The 20,871-nt window shown below is 36.5% G+C and overlaps 1 protein-coding gene across 1 annotated transcript in view; it reads left to right on the top strand.

The window, feature by feature from the left end:
- The window catches only part of LOC149848484 (uncharacterized), a 47,528-nt gene that overhangs the window by 7,721 nt on the left and 18,936 nt on the right, over nucleotides 1–20,871 (top strand). Inside the window, exons 2-6 of the mRNA XM_090004429.1 lie at nucleotides 8,847–8,948; nucleotides 9,388–9,645; nucleotides 10,661–10,759; nucleotides 11,423–12,046; nucleotides 15,042–17,090. Coding sequence (XP_089860555.1) covers nucleotides 8,847–8,948; nucleotides 9,388–9,645; nucleotides 10,661–10,759; nucleotides 11,423–12,046; nucleotides 15,042–17,090 — 3,132 coding nt within the window. The remainder of the gene's footprint in view (nucleotides 1–8,846; nucleotides 8,949–9,387; nucleotides 9,646–10,660; nucleotides 10,760–11,422; nucleotides 12,047–15,041; nucleotides 17,091–20,871) is intronic.

The following is a 20,871-nucleotide window of genomic DNA, read 5'->3' as shown; positions in this document are numbered from 1 at the left end:
CTCCAGTTGCACTTTTCCATTTCATCCACCCAACCTTTATCCTATGATTTACATCTCCATCAATTTCTCCATACTTTTGAATGATAGATCCCAAATATTTGAAACAATCATCCTCCGAATATGCAAATAATAAAAATAAAAATGCTATAGATGATTTGATTTTAAAAATAAAAAATTATATGTTTTAAGAAATGTCTTAGAAAAAGATTTTTTTTTTTTGATTTGAAAATCCTAAGGACATAACTGAGTATTCTTTTTTGTTAGATCTAATTCCAAAGATTGGTGATTGTGATGCCGATGTTGACGAAGATCATGATATCAAAAATGATATGGTGAGTGAAAAAGAATCTCATGACAATGAGATAAGTGAAGAACAATCTCAAAATCAGAACTATATTCAATATTCTAGTCCTAGTAGTTCTGAACATCCATGTACCCTTGAAAAATATACTAATGAAAATCATGTAGAAACACAAACTAAAAGGTCATTGAGAGTATCAAACCCCCTGGGAAATTTGTGTCCTATGAGTCCTTTTCACCTAAGTATCAAGCTTATATTTCTTTGATACATTCCTACATAGAACTCTCAAACTATGTTGAAGAAAAGAAACATTCTGAATGAGTAGAAGCCATGAAGGTAGAATTAGATGCTTTAGAAAAGGCGAATACTTGGACTATCCAAGATATTCTCCTAGGAAAAAAACTCATAAGTTGTTGATGAGTATATAAGATAAAAACCAAGAGTGATGGAACCCTTGAAAGGTGCAAAGCTAGGTTAATTGCTAAGGGATACTCTCGAGAGTATGAAATAGATTATGAGGAAACCTTTGCACATGTTGCTAAGATGACCACAGTTAGAATCATAGTAGCCCTTGCCTATGTAAAGAAATGGCCTATATACCAAATGAATGTTAAGAATGTATTTCTTAATGGTAAATTAGAGGTAACGCCTGATATAGTTATTCATAAAGGAAATGCTCTTTGTTTAAATAAGGCTCTGTATGGCCTTATACAAGGTCCAAAGGCTTGATATGACAAGTTTAGTCAAGTTATACTTGATGTTGGATTTCAATGTTGTTTAATTGGTACAACATTGTTTATTAAGATTTCTTATACATGTATTATTATTTTTCTTCTTTACGTGGACGATATGAAGCGACAAATAGAGAGTTTAAACCTTAAAAGACTTCTCAAAACACATTTTGAAATGACTGATTTGGGGGTTTTTAAAGTATTTTCTTGATATAAAGGTTGATTATTCTTCTAGAGGTTATTTACTGACTCAATATAAATTTGTGTTGTATATTGTAGCCAAGTTTGGTATCTCAGATGATAAGAAGGTTGATACTCCTAAAGTTGTAAATGTTAAAATAAAGATTGATGATGGGGAACCACTTGAAAATCCAACACCATACAAACAACTTGTCAGGGCTCTATCATATCTCTCAATTACGAGACTTGACATTGCACATGCAGTTCACACAACGAGTCAGTTTCAGCATGCTCCCACCACTATTCATATGTGAATAGTTTTGCATATTATTAAAGATATCAAAACTTTTATTTTTTGAATACTTTTCGTGTCTGCTTCTTCCTCCTTAGACTTGCTTGCTTATACTGATGCTGATTAGGAAAGTCATCCAAATAACCGACACTCAACCACTGGTTTTTGTGTGTTTTTTAGGTGACTCGTTGATCTTTTGGAGATGCAAGAAGCAACATAAAGTTTATCTCTCGTCAACCGAAGCAGAATATCAAGCCATGGCTACAACCACTATAGATGTGGTTTGACTAAGGAGATTGCTGACTAACATAGGCGTTCCAAGCACAGGAGCATCATGATTGCACTGTGACAACAAAAGTTACATATACATTGCCAGCAACTGGACCTTCCACGAATGAACCAAGCACATTGAGATAGACTGTCACTATGTACGAGAATAATATCTACATGGCACTATTGATCTTTCCTACGCTACTTCAGAATATCAATTGACAGACTTCTTTACCAAACCTCTCATTGCTCCTAGATTCTACTTTATTTTAGACCAACTTTTAGTTATTCAATCATAAGTTTGAGGGGGTGGTAAAAATGTAAATGTATATGTGTGTTTATATATATATATATATATATATATATATATATATATATATATATATATGTGTGTGTGTGTGTGTGTGTGTGTGTGTGTTAGGTTAGTGCCTAACCTAAGTCACACGAACTCGGCTAGGGAGGCGATGCACCCGCATCGACACGTCCGGACACGAGTGCAGCTTCGAACATGGGCTAGACTCGGTCAACGAAGAGTCGGACTCGGTCAATGCACCGAGTCCGTCCTTGTTTTGGACTCGATCAACGTTGATCGAGTCCAAAAATGTCCATTTTGAAATACGTTTTGGATTCGGACCCGACCCAGATCCAAACTTCATTTGCATCGTCGGGGCCGAACCCTAAAAGGGGTTTACGACAAGGGGAGGGGCTTACCTTGTCGATTTTGCCTCCCCCTGCAGCTTCTTCCTACACTCACGTCTGCGATCCAGACTCCGACGACACCAGCCACTGTCTCCCCCTTTCCTCCGTCAACAAGTATGCCCCTCATTCCCACTCTCTCCTCTTCGTCCGGCAGGGGGCTCCCCCTTCCTCCTTATTTTCCAGCAGGTGGCAGAGCCCCCTGTCTCGTTCTTTTTTTTCGGCAGGGCGCAGAGCCTCTGCCGAAAAATAAAGTATGGCAGGGGCCTCTGCCCCGTGCCGGAAAAAAAGAACGAGGCAAGGTGCTTCGCCCCTGCCTCGTTCTTATTTTCCGGCAGCGCCGCCCCCCCCCCCCCCCCCGCCCCTCCCTGCACCCTCTGCTCGAAGAAGAGAGGCTCGGCGCCTCCCTGTGCCTCCGATTCACAGAGGAGGGGCTCGACCCCTCCTTGTTTCCCTTCTGTCTGACGGCCAAGTCTAGGATTGGCCTGTCAGCCGAGCCCCTTCCTTCTCCCACTCCTCCCCTCTTCGTCCTCTCCTTCACTGCCGACAAGCAGGGCCTGCCGACCCTCCTTTTTGCAGGACAGACAATTTATTTTAATATATATATAGTCGAGTCCTCGTGTTCGAATTTTTTAAAATTGCACCGCACCGATGTCGCACCTGCACCCATGTGACATAGTGCCTAACTAGTAAATAGTAACTAGGTTATGTTTTTTTGCTTTTTACTTTTTTAGTCACCTTTTAGCTAGAGGCATTGGAGAGAGAGCCCAATGGCTGTATTAGAGCCGTAGAGACCTCTTCCAATGTCTCTCTTAGGAGACCCTTGTGTGTGTATAAATGTTAAGATATATATATATATATATATATATATATATATATATATATATATATATACCCTTTAGGTGTATTTTGGTTATTTCAGTTGTAATAGCTGTCAGCCCATTAGGGGTTGACTATGCCTTTTTGTTTATTTTATTTTTTGTACTTTTTACCTTTTTGTAAAGTGATGGGGCAACTCCAACTAGTTGTTAGATGTGACCGTTGGGAGCAGCCCAACAACTAGTTGGGTTGCGCCCTTGTGGCCTCTTATGTTATAAATAGGCCTCTAAGGCCCGTGTAATTCCAACTCTTTGAGAGAGTATTTTCTATGCAGTAACAAGTATATTTTTTACCCTTGTATGGGTGGTGTGGCTTAATCAATCAAGTGTTTTTCTTGATTGATTGTGTTCTTGCAAGTCCATAAGTGGTGTATCTTTGTGTTTGTTCCATTTCATTACATGGTCCTAGAGCTTTGGTGCTCTTGAAGTATTATTCATTCGGATAATATCAACTGGAGGATTGTGAGCTTGGTGGAGCATCGGATTGTGGATTGTTGCATCGAGAAGCGAACTATCAAAGGGCTTCTCAACAGATCTTGTATTATCTTTCGTTATCTCTCTCTCCTCTCCTTATTGTAAAACATGGAGAATAAAAGAGAAGTAATCATCTTCATTCTCGTGCGACTCAATGATATGAACTATGTGATGTGAACATCCATAGTGAAGCACAAAATATGAGAAAATGGTCTATGGGGTTTGGTTGATGGTACCGAAAGAGAGCTTAAACTCATTTTTACCGAAATTAAGAATAGAAAGGAAGTAGCTCTTCAAGGAGAAGAGATGTCTAAGGCCATCTCCGATTATAAAAAGAAATGGAAAGAGTAGAGGATGGGTCATTCCAAGATAATTGGATGGCTCATCAATAATGTGGATATCCACAAGTGCTCTAGCTTAGCGAAATTTAATTTCACTAGTGATACATGAAAATATCTTAAAGATAAGTATAGTCTCAAGGATATTGCTCACATATGCAATCTGCAAAACAAAGTAAGAACTATGACCCAAGGAGAGATGAGCATTAGGGAATATTACAATACACTCTTTTTTGGGATGAATTGGCTCTTCTAGAGCCAAAATGACATTGTCTACAAGATGTAGAACTCCGTGAAAAGTAAATTAGAATGGAGCATTTCTACCAAATTGTTAATGGGCTTGGACCCGAATTTGAAGGGACCAAGTTAGCCCTCCTTAATAGAGGTGTACCTACCATAATTGAAACTCTTGAAGGGTTAACTATGGAAGAAAATATGTTGAAGAAACCATCCGCTTCAAAGGATGAAGAATTCATGCTTGGTATGTCAAAGCTCAGAAAACACACTAGGAGTTATAAACCTCCTCACTTTATGAAAAATGAGAATAAAAGAAATTTTAATCACTATGGAAGAAATCAAAGCGATAAAAGAAGTGATCATGAATACAAGAAGGGTGACAAAATCATATGTTACCATTGCTATGAACCGGGACACATCAAGCTATTTTCCCCAAAAGGAAGGAAAGAAAATCATAGAGATGATAAAAATGTTGCTTCGGTGGGGACATTTAAAAAAAATGATATAGACGACTCCAAATGCATCGGCTCATTGTCTTTGGCGCAACTAATGGAGGCACTGTAACCAATGTTCAAAACTCAAGCTTCTTCCTTCTCGAGGGTAGTCGTATCCACAAGTGATGATCGTGGTAATACTTCTTGGATCCTTGACTCTGGTGCCTTTTTTTATATGACTCTAAATGAGTCCATATTATCCGAATGTCATACTAACCCAAATAACTCTTATGTTTCAACCGCTGATTAAACTTTCTTAAAAATTAAAAGTTTTGGGGTTTTTCAAAAACAACAAACCTTTTATATACCAAATATTAGAGTAGTACTAAAATTAAATTTAAATCTTTTATTTGTTTCTCAAATTACGAATCATGGATGTAAAGTCTTATTTGCATTTAATGATTGTTTAATACAGGATCTCCACTCTAGGAAGCTGATTGGGCGAGGCCATAGAAGAGGGGATCTCTATGTTATGGACAATCTTGAGTTATCAAAACATATTTTTTGTAATTTTGTGAAAAAGTAAGATACAGAAAATTGGCACAAAAGACTAGGACATCTTAGTATGTCCAAATTACATTTGTTTTCATTTCTTACAAGTTATAAAGAAAGAGATTTTGTTTGTGAAGATTGCATTATTAGTTAAATGAAGTCTTTACCCTTTAGGTCAAGAGATTTTATATCTAAAAATCCATTTGAGTTAGTACATTCGGATGTATGGGGACCGGCTCCGGTTGTATCCAAATGAGGTGTATCTTATTATGTTGTGTTTGTGGATGATTATAGTAGACACTCTTGGATATTTTTTCTCAAAAAAAAATCAATGTATTTGATTGTTTTAAAAAATTTCATTGCTATACAAAGACTCAATTTAAAACCAATATTCAAATATTTAGAACCGATTCTGGGGGAGAATTTGTGTCAAAAGAGTTCAAAAATTACCTTGACCTACATGGGATTATTTATCAAAAATCTTTTTCGTACACTCCTCAACAAAATGAACTAGCTGAAAGGAAGCATAAACATATTGTTGAGACTACTAGAACACTTCTTATATCAAGAAATGTTCTAAAAATATTTTGGATCGAAGCCGCCCTTGCGGCAGTTTATTTGATAAATAGAATGCCTTAAAAAAATATTGAAAATATCTCTCCTATTGAAAAATTATTTAAAACATCCCCCGATTATAAAAGGTTAAGAGTCTTTGGTTGTAAATATTTTGTCTTTACCAATAAGAATGACAAACTTTCTCTAAAAGCAATTCCTTGTGTTTTTTTAGGTTATGCCGAAAATCAAAAGGGATATAAATGTTATGACATTGAGGAGAATAAATTATATGTTTCAAGAAATGTTACTTTTCTTGAAAACAAAAATGGGTTTAGCAAAGAGAAAGTCCAAGAGAATTTGTGATTATTCATTTCTTTTTTACCTTGTCAATGAAAATGAAAGATGTGAAAACATTCATGATGTGCATGAAAGTGACAACGAGGATACTCATGATGCACATGGGAATGTCAATGAGGGTCTTGATAATATAGACCTATCTCATAGTGACATTCAAACCTATACTCGACATACCGAAGACCATCCATCATGTGCTTTAGAAAAATATTCTTAGAAAAATATTCTCAAAATCAATATGTAGATTCTTCTAGTATTAGAAAATCTATGAGAATTTGAAAAGCTCCTAGTAGATTTGTATCTTATGATTCTTTTAAACCTAGGTATAGATCGTGTCTAATGACCATACACTCATATATAGAACCAACTTCCTAACATGATAATAAAAATCATGAAGAATGGATTAAGGTGATGAATGATGAATTGAAAGCTATAGAAAAGACTAAAACTTAAAAAATCCAAACATTGCCTAAAGAAAGAAAAATTATAAGATGTAGATGAGTAAACTAAATGGGATGAGACATTAGAAATATATAAAAAATGACCAATATTTCAAATGAATGTAAAAAATGCCTTTTTGAATGGTAATCTCAATGAGAAAGTTTACATGGATCCTCCACCAAGTTTAAGTTTAGCACATGAAAAAATCTTTCAGTTACGAAAAGTTTTGTATGGTTTAAAACAAGCTTGATATGATAGGTTCAGTAGTGTGACGATGCAATTTCGTTTTAAATTTTGTTATACTAACACTGTGTTGTTTGTTAAGTCTTCTAATGTAGGAATGATAATATTACTCTTTTACGTAAATGATATGATTGTCATAGGAGGTGACAAGCAGGGAGTTAATCATATCAAATATGTGCTAAAAAACAACTTTGATATGACAGATCTTGGTTTTGTACGATACTTTCTTGGAATGGAAGTGACTTACTCACCTCGTGGTTATTTTTTGTCACAAACTAAATATGCAGAAGAGATCATAGAATGATTAAGACTTTCGGATGAAAAACGAGTTGATACTCCAGAGTTCATAAATGCAAAAATAAAGAAAGATGATGGAGAACCTCTGAAGGATTCAACTCCATATAGACAAATGATTTGAGCTTTGTCTTATCTATCTATTACTTGTCCTGATATTTCTCATGCTATTCATTCTGTTAATCAATTTTAGCATGCTCTCACTATAGTACATATGAGTGTTTGAATGAGAATTATTAGATATATTAAAAATTCTATCAATTATAGATTATTTCTATCATCCTCTTAGAAGTTATTGCATATTCTGATTCTGAATGGGGTGTGGGAGCGTGAATAATAGACGCTCAACCACTGGTTCCTGTGTTTTTGTAGGTGATTCTCTAATTTCATGACGATGCAAGAAGCAACAAAAGGTGTCACTCTCTTTCACTGAAGTAGAGTATCGTGCCATGACAACAATTACGTCTGAGTTAGTATGGTTGAGACAATTATTAGAAGATTTGGGAGTTCACATTGGAGAACCCTCAAAATTATGTTGTGACAACAAGAGCGTTGTATACATTATAAGCAATCATACATTCCATGAGAGGACAAAACATATTTAAATGGATTGCCACTACATTCGTGAATAATCCTTGAGGAAGACCATCACATTGCCTTACGTTCCATCTGAATATCAACTAATAGATTTCTTCACTAAAGCGCTCCGTCACCTAAATTTCACTTCCTACTTGACAAACTCTCGGTTGTTACACCATGAGTTTGAGAGGGGGTGTTAAGATCAAACATATTTAAATGGATTGCCACTACGTTCGTGAAGAATTCTTGAGGAAGACCATCACATTGCCTTACGTTCCATCTGAATATCAACTAGCAGATTTCTTCACTAAAGCGGTCACGCCACCTAAATTTCACTTCCTACTTGACAAACTCTCGGTTGTTACACCATGAGTTTGAGAGGGGGTGTTAATATATATATATATATATATATATATATATATATATATATATATATACCAAAATACCCTTAGGGGTATTTCGGTCATTTCAGCTATAATAGGCATCAGCCCATTAGGGGCTGACCATGCCTTTTTGTTTATTTTATTTTTGTACTTTTTACCTTTTTGTAAAGTGATGGGGCAGCTCCAACTAGCTGTTGGAGCTGCTCCCAACAGTCACAAATGTATAAGCCCATTTTGTGGCTTGTGTATTCCTTTGGTCCTTTGGTGGAACTATTTGAGTGTCCACTCTTGTTGTTTCGGTGAATATATTTTGGAGGACCTTGTTTCCTTACAGTATGGATTGGCTTCAATTCAACAAGTTATGGATTATGTGATAATTTATTTACTGTGAGCAGTATACTGTTGTCTCCTTTGTTTCGTGTGCTGGACGCATGATCAGATATGACCTCATTTGCCAAGTTATGGCATAGCTAGAAGCATTGTCAATAAATACATAAAGTAAATTCTTGGTAGAACTCCCTTCATTTGTTATTTCTAGATCAAAAAGATTGATGTACCTTTTTCTATGAATTTGTTCATTGTCCCACAGCTGATATTTCCATTATAACTTGCAGGTTCCTAGTGAGCAGAAGTTGCCTTCTCTGTATCTCCTGGACAGTATTGTAAAGAATATTGGAGGAGACTATGTCAATTACTTCGCTTCACGGCTTCCTGAGGTGAGATTTTTTCTAAAGTTTTTTTTTCTCTAAGTTGTTAAAATGTGGCCATCTGTTTATGCGGATTCTGCATTTACTTCTCTTCTCGTATAGGTAGCTCATTGTCATCTATTGAAGGAACATTGAAGTTATCGTGGAAAATTTCCATAGGTTCCTGTCACTTGAATTTAATTATCTTTAAAAGTCTAATGCCAAGTTTTCTTGGTTAGTCATCTGCTTATGAATCATTTTCTTGTTTTTGGAGTGATTAATTAATTTTAGTTTTAACGTATAGTTTCATTATCATGGTTATTTTCAATGTCTTTAGTAGTCAAGGACTCAAATATTTGTTATTCTGTAAGGCTTACAGATAAGTTGATTATTTAATTTCAGTTTATAATTTCATTATCATGGTTATATTCAGTTTCCATAATCTTAATCAAAATATTTGTTCATCTAGGTATTCTGTAAGGCCTACAAACTGGTTGATCCATCTACACATCCCAGTATGCAGCATCTCTTCAGGACATGGAAGAGTGTATTCCCTTCTCCATCACTTCGTGCCATTGAGCAAGAACTTAATTTTCCTTCTGCGAATGGTTCATCTTCTGGAGCCCCTGCATCTAGATCTGATCCTCAGTCTCAGCTCCCAGCACATAGCATTCATGTAAATCCCAAATACTTGGAAGAAAGGCAGCGTCTTCAGCAGTCAAGCAGGGTAATTACTACATCTAGATGTGGATAAAAATAAATATTTGAAAGTATTTTCTAACTATTACTCTGATCTCAAACGTGTTTCTGTATTTTGTTTGAAATGTGAAATAAATCTTGCTGCAACATGTTCTTTTCATTTTTTAATAAAAAGAAACTCTCATGTGTCTGCACTTTTATATGCTTCCCTTTTCTCTAATTATTGAGAAAACCACATTGGCATTAAATAGTGAATTGAAGTGGCTTGTTGGTATATGTGAGGTATAATGTAAAATTACACATTTTCTGGTCAGCGTTCTGGTGTATCTCGTGTTACACTTCTTCAACACTTGATTGCAGTTCTCTTTATTTGATCTTAGTGCACATTTGCAAGCCTGCGAAACACTTCCTCACCTGAGAAAGTAGGCCACATTTTCTCAGGTGAGAGCGTTTCATAATTTTACAAGTGTGCAGTTTATTTTCTCATGGCAAAATGACCCAAATGAACATGTAATTTTCACAGGTGAGAGAATCTGTCTGTGAAACTTTTCTCTATCCTTCACCCTGAGTAAGCAAATTTTAGCAACTTTCTCAGGGATAGCAGTATACTTTCTCACTTGCAGACGTGCCCTTAATTTGACATGCATGCAGCAGCTTTAAAGACCATCAAATGATGGAAACCATAGGAATGTCAAGGTTTCCAGAGCAGTGGATATCTAAGCTGGACAGTGGAAAATGACCATCCTTAGATAGCCTGAGATTTTATCTTATTATAATTTTGGAGTGAATATTGCAGTGATGGGTGACTTTCAGTTTCTTTAATGCTTGACTGTAAGTTGCCTATAGATATGGATCTTTTACATTGATGTGGCCAGATAATTATAAAGTTTTGCCTACTGGAACTTTGTATTTGGTTCCATACCTGCAGTCTTTAAGATTAGTACAGTTCAACTTTCTTTCTTATCAAAATTTTGAAATTTATTGCGTTAGGTAAATGGTAACAATATTGGCTTGCTTTATTTTATTCAACTATTTGTTTGCAGTCTAAGGGAATTGAAACTGAAAACAGTAGAAACACATTGAAGGAGGATGTAGTGAGGACTGCACAAACAGCTCTTTCCGGGGGTCCAAAACCATTAACAGTAAGTCCCTGTTAAAATTGCTGTATGTCATTTGTTATCTACTCTTTTTTCTTTTATGCGATCCTCAAGTGTGTGCATTAAGGTCTTGCAGAACATTCCAATGCTTTTATGCTACATAAGTTTTCCACCCTTCCACCTTGAATATCATTTACCTCATGCACATTAAGCACTTTCGTGTTTACCGTGAATTCATTCAGACAAATGATGCAATTTGCTTATCAAGTTATTATGGGTCTAAGTTATATTTCTTATGTATATATGGATATACATACATACATAAATACATGCATATGTGCATATATACAATTTGTTCTTAAAAAAATTCCATATGCATATATAGTAGTGGTAACCCGTACCCATGCTTTTGACAATTTATGTCTCGTCGTCTCTATGTACCCGCACCCATACCCATACCTATGTGAGATAGGTTTGCCCTAATGCTACATTTTCTTGTAAGGTGGTTATGTTGTTGTTTGAGTTTTTTTTTTTAATTTATGCTTTTCTCATTACCTGCCTTACCTTGCAATTGTACTTTGTGATGCTGCTCTTTTGTTATCCACATTGGTGGATCTTCTTTGTTTAATAACAGTACTGTCTAGACCCTCAAAACAAAAAAAAGTGCTGATTATCCTCTTTATGTTGGATGCTAATTATATTTTGCAGAATCTACAGCGATCTCAGAGGGAAGAAGAGCCTTTGAATGAGCCAGTATATGGTAAAAGACCTGGATCAGGACCTGTAGACTATGAGTTTGGCTCTGGTCCTGCAAGCCGTCGAGAGATGGGAATTAAAAGACTTGGTGAGAGGATAATTGAGGTTAATGAAGGAGCAGATCAGGCCTGGTATGGAGGAGATGAAAGCAACAAAGCAAGCACAACACTTGGTAAAAGGAATGGTCTTTACATGGCACCCATACCTCCACGTGATTTAGTAGGTTCATATGGAAACTACAGAGCTTCTAGATCTGGACAAACTTTGCCTCAGCTAAATCCAGCCCCAAATATTGCAAGTTCAGGCACAAGAGGCACTTTGAGAAACTGGAAGATCTCTGAGGAAGAAGAATTTGTCTGGGACAACATGAACTCTAAAACATCGGATCATGCAGAGGCAGATGGATTTAAAAAAGGTGGTTGGAATCATGATTATTTGGAAAAGCCTCCAAGTGCACAGTTGCGCAAATGGGTGCCTGCAGATTCTGAGCAACTGGATTTGAACTGGAATCAGGCTGATGCTGTGTCTCAATCAGTGAAGCCTGTACAAGGCGATGATAAATTTCCTGCTCAAAGAGTATTCTCCAATCCTGTTCTTTGCTTGTTATGTTGATTTTTTATGGTTGAATCAGTGTTGTGAAAAGCATTGAGGCGTAGCGAGGCGCTCCACCAAAAACCGAGGCGACGTAAAGCGTAAGCCTCAAAAAAAAAATTGAAAACTTTAAAAAAAATTATAAAAAAATATCTAAAAATACAAATAAATAAAGAAATGCTTTATTGATGAAATAACAACCAATAAAAAATAGAAAATCTCAAATAAGTACTAAAAAATATGAGATTAACATATAAAAGTAACTAAAAACTGATTATATAACTGGAAAATATATGAGATTAACCAAAAAAAGCTAAAATTTACTAAGAAACTGATTACATAACTGAAATAACTGGAAAATATATGAGATTATTCTAAAAAATATGAGATTAACATATAAAAGTAACTAAAAAAATGATTACATAACTGGAAAATATATGAGATTAACCAACAAAAGATAAAATATACTAAGAAACCAATTACATAACTGGAAAATATATGAGATTAACCAACAAAAGTTAAAATATATGAGATTATTCTAAAAAATATGAGATTAACATATAAAAGTAACTAAAAAACTGATTACATAACTGGAAAATATATGAGATTAACCAAAAAAAGTTAAAATATACTAAGAAACTGATTAAATAACTAAAATAACTGGAAAATATATAAGATTAACCTACAACAGTTAAAATATATGAGATTATTCTAAAAAATGTGAGATTAACATATAAAAGTAACTAAAAACTGATTACATAACTGGAAAATATATGAGATTAACCAACAAAAGTTAAAATATACTAAAAAACTGATTACATAACTGAAATAACTGAAAAATATATGAGATTAACCTACAATAGTTAAAATATATGAGATTATTCTAAAAAATATGAGATTAACATATAAAATTAACTAAAAAACTGATTACATAACTGAAAAATATATGAGATTAACCCACAAAAGTTAAAATATATTAAGAAACTAATTACATGACTGAAATAACTGAAAAATATATGAGATTAACCAACAAAAGTTAAAATATAGTAATATACTAATAAACTTATTACATAACTGAAATAACTGGAAAATATATGAGATTAACCTACAAAAACTTTGTTGATTATGTCTCTGAAATCTTGTTGTAAAAAAATATATATATATTTTGTGCCTCCGGCTTGTGCCTTGAGACGTGCCTTTTGCGCCTCAAGGCGCGTTTTTGATAACACTGGGTTGAATAATTGTTTTGAAGTTTTTTTGTTCCCTCTGGACAACAAACAAACTTCCCTTCGTTTTTAACCATACTGAAAATGTATTTGTTGTATGTCATACCGCATTACCTGCATGCTCCTACCAAACGTCCTTGTCAGTTTTTTAACATCTGCCAAACAACAAGATTCCTTGAAGGCTTCTGCATATTATAAGGGTGCGGGTGCGGCGATGTGGCACTTTAAAAAAACTTGGGGGGGTGCGGGAGGGTATATATATATATATATATATAATATAATTTTTTAATATTTTAATATATGTATATATAAAACTTATCCATAAAGCAAGCTCCCAATGAAGACATTTCTTAAAACAATAAAAAATTCAAAAGTATTGCTTAATCAGGTTTGGATTTATATACATTTAATACAAAAGTTCATTCCAATGCAGTTTTCACTTTTTTTATTAATGCATTTAATACAGAAATCCGACCTATTCAGTTCTTTCCATTTAATACAAAAGTACATTTAATACAAAATCCGACATACTCGGTTCTCCCCATTTAATATAGAAATCCATTCTAATGCAGTTTTTACTTTTTTTTATTAATGCATTTATGACAAAGCTCTGTAAAAAGTATAAAAGAATGTACATGACTCAGCTTTTTATGACAAAACTTTTTAAAAACAGTAAAAGAATGTACATGGCTCATAACATTTAATGCACAATGTTTCAAACTTTTAAAGCTTTGTAGATGGGACAAAACTTTAAATATTTTAAATTTTTTTAATGTACTAAAATGGACTAAGTCAATGTTGACTGAGTCCATTTTGGACAAAAATAACCTTGGGTGTGGGTTGACCGCACCTAGGGTCACATTGACGGTACCCGCATCGCGTCGACGCGGATGCGGCGACCTCTATGCCGAGTCCTTGTGACATAGGTTATAAGCATTTTCAACATCTAAAAATGTTTCTCTTTGTATTCCTCTCTTTTTTTGTTAAAGTGTATCTTTTATGGTTAATATGGTACTTTTTTTGATAATTACATTATGTTCTTATGTAAATTAGAAACAAAAATTAGAGATGTAGACTTTCTTGGCTTTAATTCATTACGTAGCTAGTTTCTAACCTCTTTATTTTTGTAATTCGAGGTTCAAATATGTCTTGCTATTTTTTTCGTGTGTGTGAATGTGACATACTGATGTGTGTGTGTTGATGTCCACAGCTTTATGTGACTTATATATATATATATATATATAGAAAGAGAGAGAGAGAGAGAGTAATGTGTAGCTTCTAGACCGTCCCAGACCTCTTTAAGAAACATACTTGTATGTGTTTTTTGCTTAATCCAAACCTGTAAATGTGTTTATCATTGTTTATTCACTAAAAACTATGCTTTGGATTGAATCAATTTAACAAGAATTCTTGACTTTTAGTTAATCAAGTTTTTGGTGCAATATGAACTGTTAATTTTTTTTTGTTGAGCTAAAAACGTATCTGAATATGAAAAATGTTTAAGCTAATATATATTTTTTACTAAATAAAGTAAAGAGATCACATCTATGGGTTTAGATTAAGCAAAAACCACATGCAAGTATGCTTTCTAAAGGGGTCCGGGACAGACTAGGAGATAAATGGTCTGGAAACTACACATTACTCTCTCTCTCTGTCTCTCTCTCTATATATATATATGAGAGAGAGAGAGCACTATAGCTGTGTGAAGGTAGTAGATTATTGTCTGCAGGCTGAGTTTTTAGTATCATTTACAGGGGCTTGATGATCAACAATCTCATGGCCAGAAGGATGCAGGCTCTAGGGATAAGAGAGAAACTTCGGTGGATTCATTGTCTATGGGGGAAGGATTAGAAGCTGCATTTGGTCATCAAAGAGGATGGGTTCCTCAAGACCAAGTGAACCAGCCTCATTTAACATCCAGGTTACACTCTGCTGGTGCACTAAACCGTCCAACAACAGCTTCCATTGGTACAGGTCAACTAGAGGGCTATTCTGTTGCTTTAGGTGGTACTTTAAGTTCAGATATGGTTCTGCCATCCTTAGGCAGAATAGGAGTTGGAGCACAGGTTGGACCAGTTTCTAGTTCAAGATTTGGATCTTTCCAGCATACTGTCCCAGGATTCAGTGGAACACTTGGGCACCAGCAGCAGCAATCTCAAAGACCTCCATCACCTTCTGCTCATGCATCTATGCATCATCACCCACACTCACCTTCATCTTCAACTCCTTATCAGCTACCATTTCGGTTTCAACCGCACAATTTATCTGAGCATGAACATCCACAAGCTATGTCCTTTCCCACAGGTCAAAATGCTTCTCTTATTGTTGGGCAGGCTAACGCACCACCAGAAATCCAGGACAACCAAAAACTTCCTCGTGTACCTCAAAGTCAAGCTCAAGCTAGCACCTTGCTGCACTCACGCGTGCCCCTGCAGACGCAGCCTCTTCAACATTTTAATAGTGCATCATCTTCTCTAGCACAACAAAGGATTCACCTTCCTATTCTGCATCCAGAACCATCTCAGCCACAGACACAACCTCAAAGTTCTGGACTCCAAACTATATCATCCTCAAGTTTAGGTCTCCCTAAAAATCCTTCCAAGGGCCTTCCAGATCAGACAAGCACAAATAGTTTATTGGCTTCTATTATGAATAGTGGCTTGTTACCTCTACAATCTACTGCATCAATCGATGTGCCTAAAACCACTAGCAGTTTCTCAAACATGAGTTATCCTGAGCCTGGCCATTCACAATCAACTTTAGGAATACAGCCCCCTTTGCCCAGTGGACCACCACCCATGCAAATCTCAGCATCCTCACATACTATGTCTACCTCATCTACATCTTTGTTAGGCCCAAGTCCACAGAATTCGTTATCAGTTGTGTCCTTGCCACTTCTCAGAAATCCTCAGCCTCCACTACCACCTGGCCCCCCACCTGCATCATCAATGATAGGTACCTCATCACAGAGTTCAAGCTCTGGAAATGTCATGACAAATCCGCTTTCAAGTTTGTTGAGCTCCCTAGTTGCTAAAGGTTTGATTTCAACATCGGCACCAGAAGCATCAAAATCTACCCCAGGTCAGATGCCAATTCTGATTCAGAACCAGAGTGAATGCCTTGTTACCAAAAGCTCTAATCTGGGTACGTCAAATTTTGTTTCAACAACTTCCCCTCTTACCTCTCCAGATGGTGAGCTGACTGTTTCTGAGTCTAGTTCAATGCCTTCTGGCTGTTCAAATGCATCAATTGAAATCAAGAACCGGATAGGCATTGAGTTTAAGCCTGAGGTTGTCCGGGAGTTTCACCTGTCTGTCATCAATGGTTTGTTTGATTACCTTCCACATCAATGCAGCATATGTGGCCTTCGGCTCAAATTTGAAGACAATCTCCACAGGCACCTAGACTGGCATGCTTCAAGGAAGCTTGAACCTAACAATTTCAAGAGAATATCAAGGAAGTGGTATGTTAGTTGGAGAGATTGGGTTGAAGGGGAGGCTGGTCCATCCTCTGGCCCAATCCACAGCCCAGCAAGTGAAACAACTTTGCCTGCTCAGAAATCTGAACAAATGGTCCCTGCTGATGAAAGCCAGTGTACATGTGCATTATGTGGTGAGCTGTTTGAAGATTTTTACTGTCACAATAGGGATGAGTGGATGTTTAAAGGGGCAGCATATATGAGTATTCCTACCCATGGTGCTGTAAGCATGGATAATGACTCTTCGCCAAAAGTAATAGTCCATGTTAACTGTTTGTCAAAGAGCGATTTTGGTGGCTTGGAAGAGCTTCAATGTAGTCACATGGTAACGTTCTTTACCTTGTCATGCCAGTCTTTGGTAATTGGTCTTAATGGATTAAGATTGTTTAGTATGAAAAACTATTTAATTTCTTATGCTCATGCCCTAACCAAGTCACAAAATTGAGTCAGGGTTGAGTTAAATGCCTGATAGCATCTTTATTTTTTTCCTTAAATATTTTATTGTAATTTTTCGTTTTACTTGGTACTGTTTCATAGTGAAGTTTGTCCTGCTGCACTAGTCACTTTGGGGATAAATGTTAGAAAGGCAGTTTGCTGTAATGAAATACAAAAAAACACAAACAAATGCCTCTTATGGGCAAGTACAACACACACAAACAAAAACCACTTATGGGTCAAGATACAAACACAATCACAATGCCACTTATGGGTAAGAGAGAAACATAAAGAACATAGAATTTGTTATTGAAAAAATGCTTGAGAACAAGCTTACCAACAAGGGATTCATCCCCTATTTATACACAAAAGGGACCACCAAGAGCCATTGGGAATTCTCCCAACAGCTACAAATATAGCCGTTGGGAGCACTCCCAACAGCTCTATTTCAAGGACATTATAAAGTCTATAATGCCCTTGATAAAAAGGGTAAAAATTCAAAAAATAAAAAAGCTTTAAAGTGCCCCTCGTGAACACAACTAATTTGATAAAGTGAAAAGACTAAAATATCCCTAATGTATTATTTATTACATCAATAAATATATATAGTAACACACACACACACACACACATATATATATATATATATATATATATACTTTAACACTCTCCCTCAAACTTACGGTGTAATCATTGAAAGTTTGTCAAGCAAAAAGTGAAACCGAGGAGAAGGAAGAGCTTTCGTAAAGAAGTCGGCCAACTAAAATTTCGATGCTATATATGGCAGGATGATGGTCTTCTTTAGGTACTCTTCATGAACATAGTGGCAATCCATCTCAATATATTTTGGTGCGTTCATGAAATACGTAATTGTAGTATAACCTTGATGATGATTGTATATGCATCTTTATGTCTTCCAATAATCTTTTCAACCACACAATTGCAGATATTGTGATGGTCATGACCCGGTACTCAACTTCGGTTGACGATAATGACACCTTTTATTGCTTCTTGCATTTTCAAGACACTAGTGAGTCACCTACAAAGACACAAAAACCTGTAATTGAGCGTCTATCATTAACGATCTCTTTAAAAATAATTAATTCGAGTAGGGAGGATAAAGACAAAACAATCTCTTTAGAAACAAAATTTTGTAAATATCTAATGATACAGATAACGACACTCATGTGCATAGTTGTAAGAGGTTGTTAGAATTGATTGGTTGTATGGACGACATGTGAGATATCAAGCAGAGTTACCGGAAACGCCTATAGAATAGGGGAAGCGCGCTTCCCCGGGACGCGTTTCGGAAGCGCGAAACGCAGCGCTTCCGAAACGCGAGGGGAAGCGCAGGTTCAATTGAGGAAGTGCAGGTTCAATTGAAAGGGAAGCGCGTCCCCCTTTAAAGGGGTACGAGTACCCCTTTAAAGGGGGGCGCTATTATGGAAAGGTCGAGTTTGCCCTTAATTTTTTTTTTTACACATGAATATATATTTTTTACCGAGGTTAAAATGGGTATTTTATAAAACCCGTGAAAAAATAAAATCAAAAGGGGCTTAGGGTTTTGTTTTTTCACGCGTTCTGACTCCTCTCTCTCTCTCTCTCTCTCGAGTTTTCGGCGAGCTCCGAGTTCCGGCGACCTCAAAAAATTCCGGTGGCCTCCACCGACTTCCGAAGATGAAGATGTTCACCTTCAGGTACGCTATCCCCCTCTCTCACGCTCTGTCACTCTCTCTGTCGTGCGAGCTCCCCTCCAGTCAGCAACATCAGTGGGATCCAATAGGGTAGTTTTGGGGAAAGTGATCAAGGGTTTTTTCTTTCTCGGTGTAGATCTATCGCAGGGTTTTTTTTTCAGGGTGTATATCAGGGTTCCTCTGTCTCCACCCGGCACCAGCACCAGCACCATGAAGAAGAAGTGCGAGACATGGGGGGTGCCCTTGCCTCAGCCACCAGCAGCCATGAGAGAGGAAGAGAGAGTCCACGGACAGAGGTCATGACCTTTGTCTTAGCCATTTAAAGACCACTGACCAACTTTGTGTGGGTCTGAACCAGACTGAGTCGACCAAGGCCACTCAGTCCAGGTCTGGCGGGTTTGCACCCAGACCAACTTGATCTGGGTGTGACCCAAACCGAGTGTGGTCAAAAGAAAAAAATAATAAAAATAAAAACAAAAAAATATGGAAAATTGAGGCAATGACTATTTTCTTCATGGTGCTGGTGCTGGTGCTGGTACTGGTGCTGGTGCTGGTGCCGGGTGGAGACAGAGGAACACCCTCTATCTTCCGCCCCCTCTTTTCCTCACAGTGGGCGATAGGGACAGAGGGTGGCCCTATGTCCTCCCCCCTTTCTCCCTTTTTTCAGACGATGTTGACAACCACTGTGGTTTTTGACTCGTCTATTTCTCATAACTATCAAGGGTTTTTTTGTTCCTGTAGATCAAGGGTTTGTTTGTAGTTTTTTTAGTTTCTGATTCATTATCGCAGCCGTTTTTTTTATTCATTCTGCATGAAGCAGTGGGTTGTTTTTTATTGTCTCCATGATACTAGTCTATTGATAGTGTAAGCAATGTAATATTAACTTCTTATCTAAACAAATGGTATGCATTCGTCACAAAACTTTTCTGATATAGCTGGATTGTTAATTTGCATTGGCCATTATGTGTTGTAGCTTCTTATTTAACTCTTCAGTTGTTTATGATATGATGGTGATAGTGTATGTGGAAGTTCATTTTATACTTCATCAGTTGGCAAAGAAAATCAGTGCACCGGATGGGGTGGAAGTATCATTAGAGATAACATGATATTGTTGATGGTTTTAATGATCTTAACTATTCTACACTGATGAATATTTTTTTTGCTAATTGGTGTATAACGGGTATAATATGCAATATTATTGTTTTATTGGAGAGCATTTGAGTGTGTTGTTCCCACATTTTAAAAGCTATTTCTTCAGTCCGATGTACAGTGAGAGGCTGAGAGCTGCTGGAGGATGTGAGCTGGTACAAATAGTAAATGAACATTATCATGAAGAAGATAACCGTAATGATTTAGAACCTCAGTTCTAAGTCTATTGTCTCAGAGATCAATGTTTGCCAAGGCTGGTAGCACTTTAATGTTCTCCATTTGTGCAAAATTAAGTTGATGGGTACTTGGAGAATTTCCCAATGAGTCGGGTATTGAACTTTAGTGGAGTCCTGAAAGAAAACTGGATTTATATGTTCTTGATCTGATTTAGCAGTTCAATCAAACTATTCTCTCTCTCTATATTCTCAGTTATTTATGTTGCTTGTTTCTTATTAGAACTTGAAGTGCCTGTTTGAGTATTTAGTTCAGTGATAGTCAGATTGCACGTAATTTCCCCCCCTTTTTTAGCTTAGTCTTTTGTTTACATCCCCATGCTTTGTGTTCTTCACTCTCCATTATTTACTGTTAATAATAGCTTTTTTTAAGTGTTTTAGGTTGATTCTGATACTTTTATGATGCAGATATATTTGCATGTTCTTTGCTTCATTAATGACCATCTCAAGCTATGATCACGATAATTCTGATGACGATGACGATTCTTTGTACAATTTGGAGCATGAATCATCTAGTGGTGTTGGGAAGGGCAAGAAGAGGTCTTCTGCTTGTCCATATCAGTTTGAGGACCGAAACGAAAATTGTTTTGATGAG

The sequence above is a fragment of the Nuphar pumila genome, chromosome 1, assembly GCF_984573655.1.
Source record: "Nuphar pumila chromosome 1, dmNupPumi1.hap1.1, whole genome shotgun sequence".
NCBI classification, from domain to species: Eukaryota; Viridiplantae; Streptophyta; class Magnoliopsida; order Nymphaeales; family Nymphaeaceae; genus Nuphar; species Nuphar pumila.
Note: the sequence above shows the minus strand (reverse complement) of the source record. Positions and strands in the feature narration are given on the sequence as shown.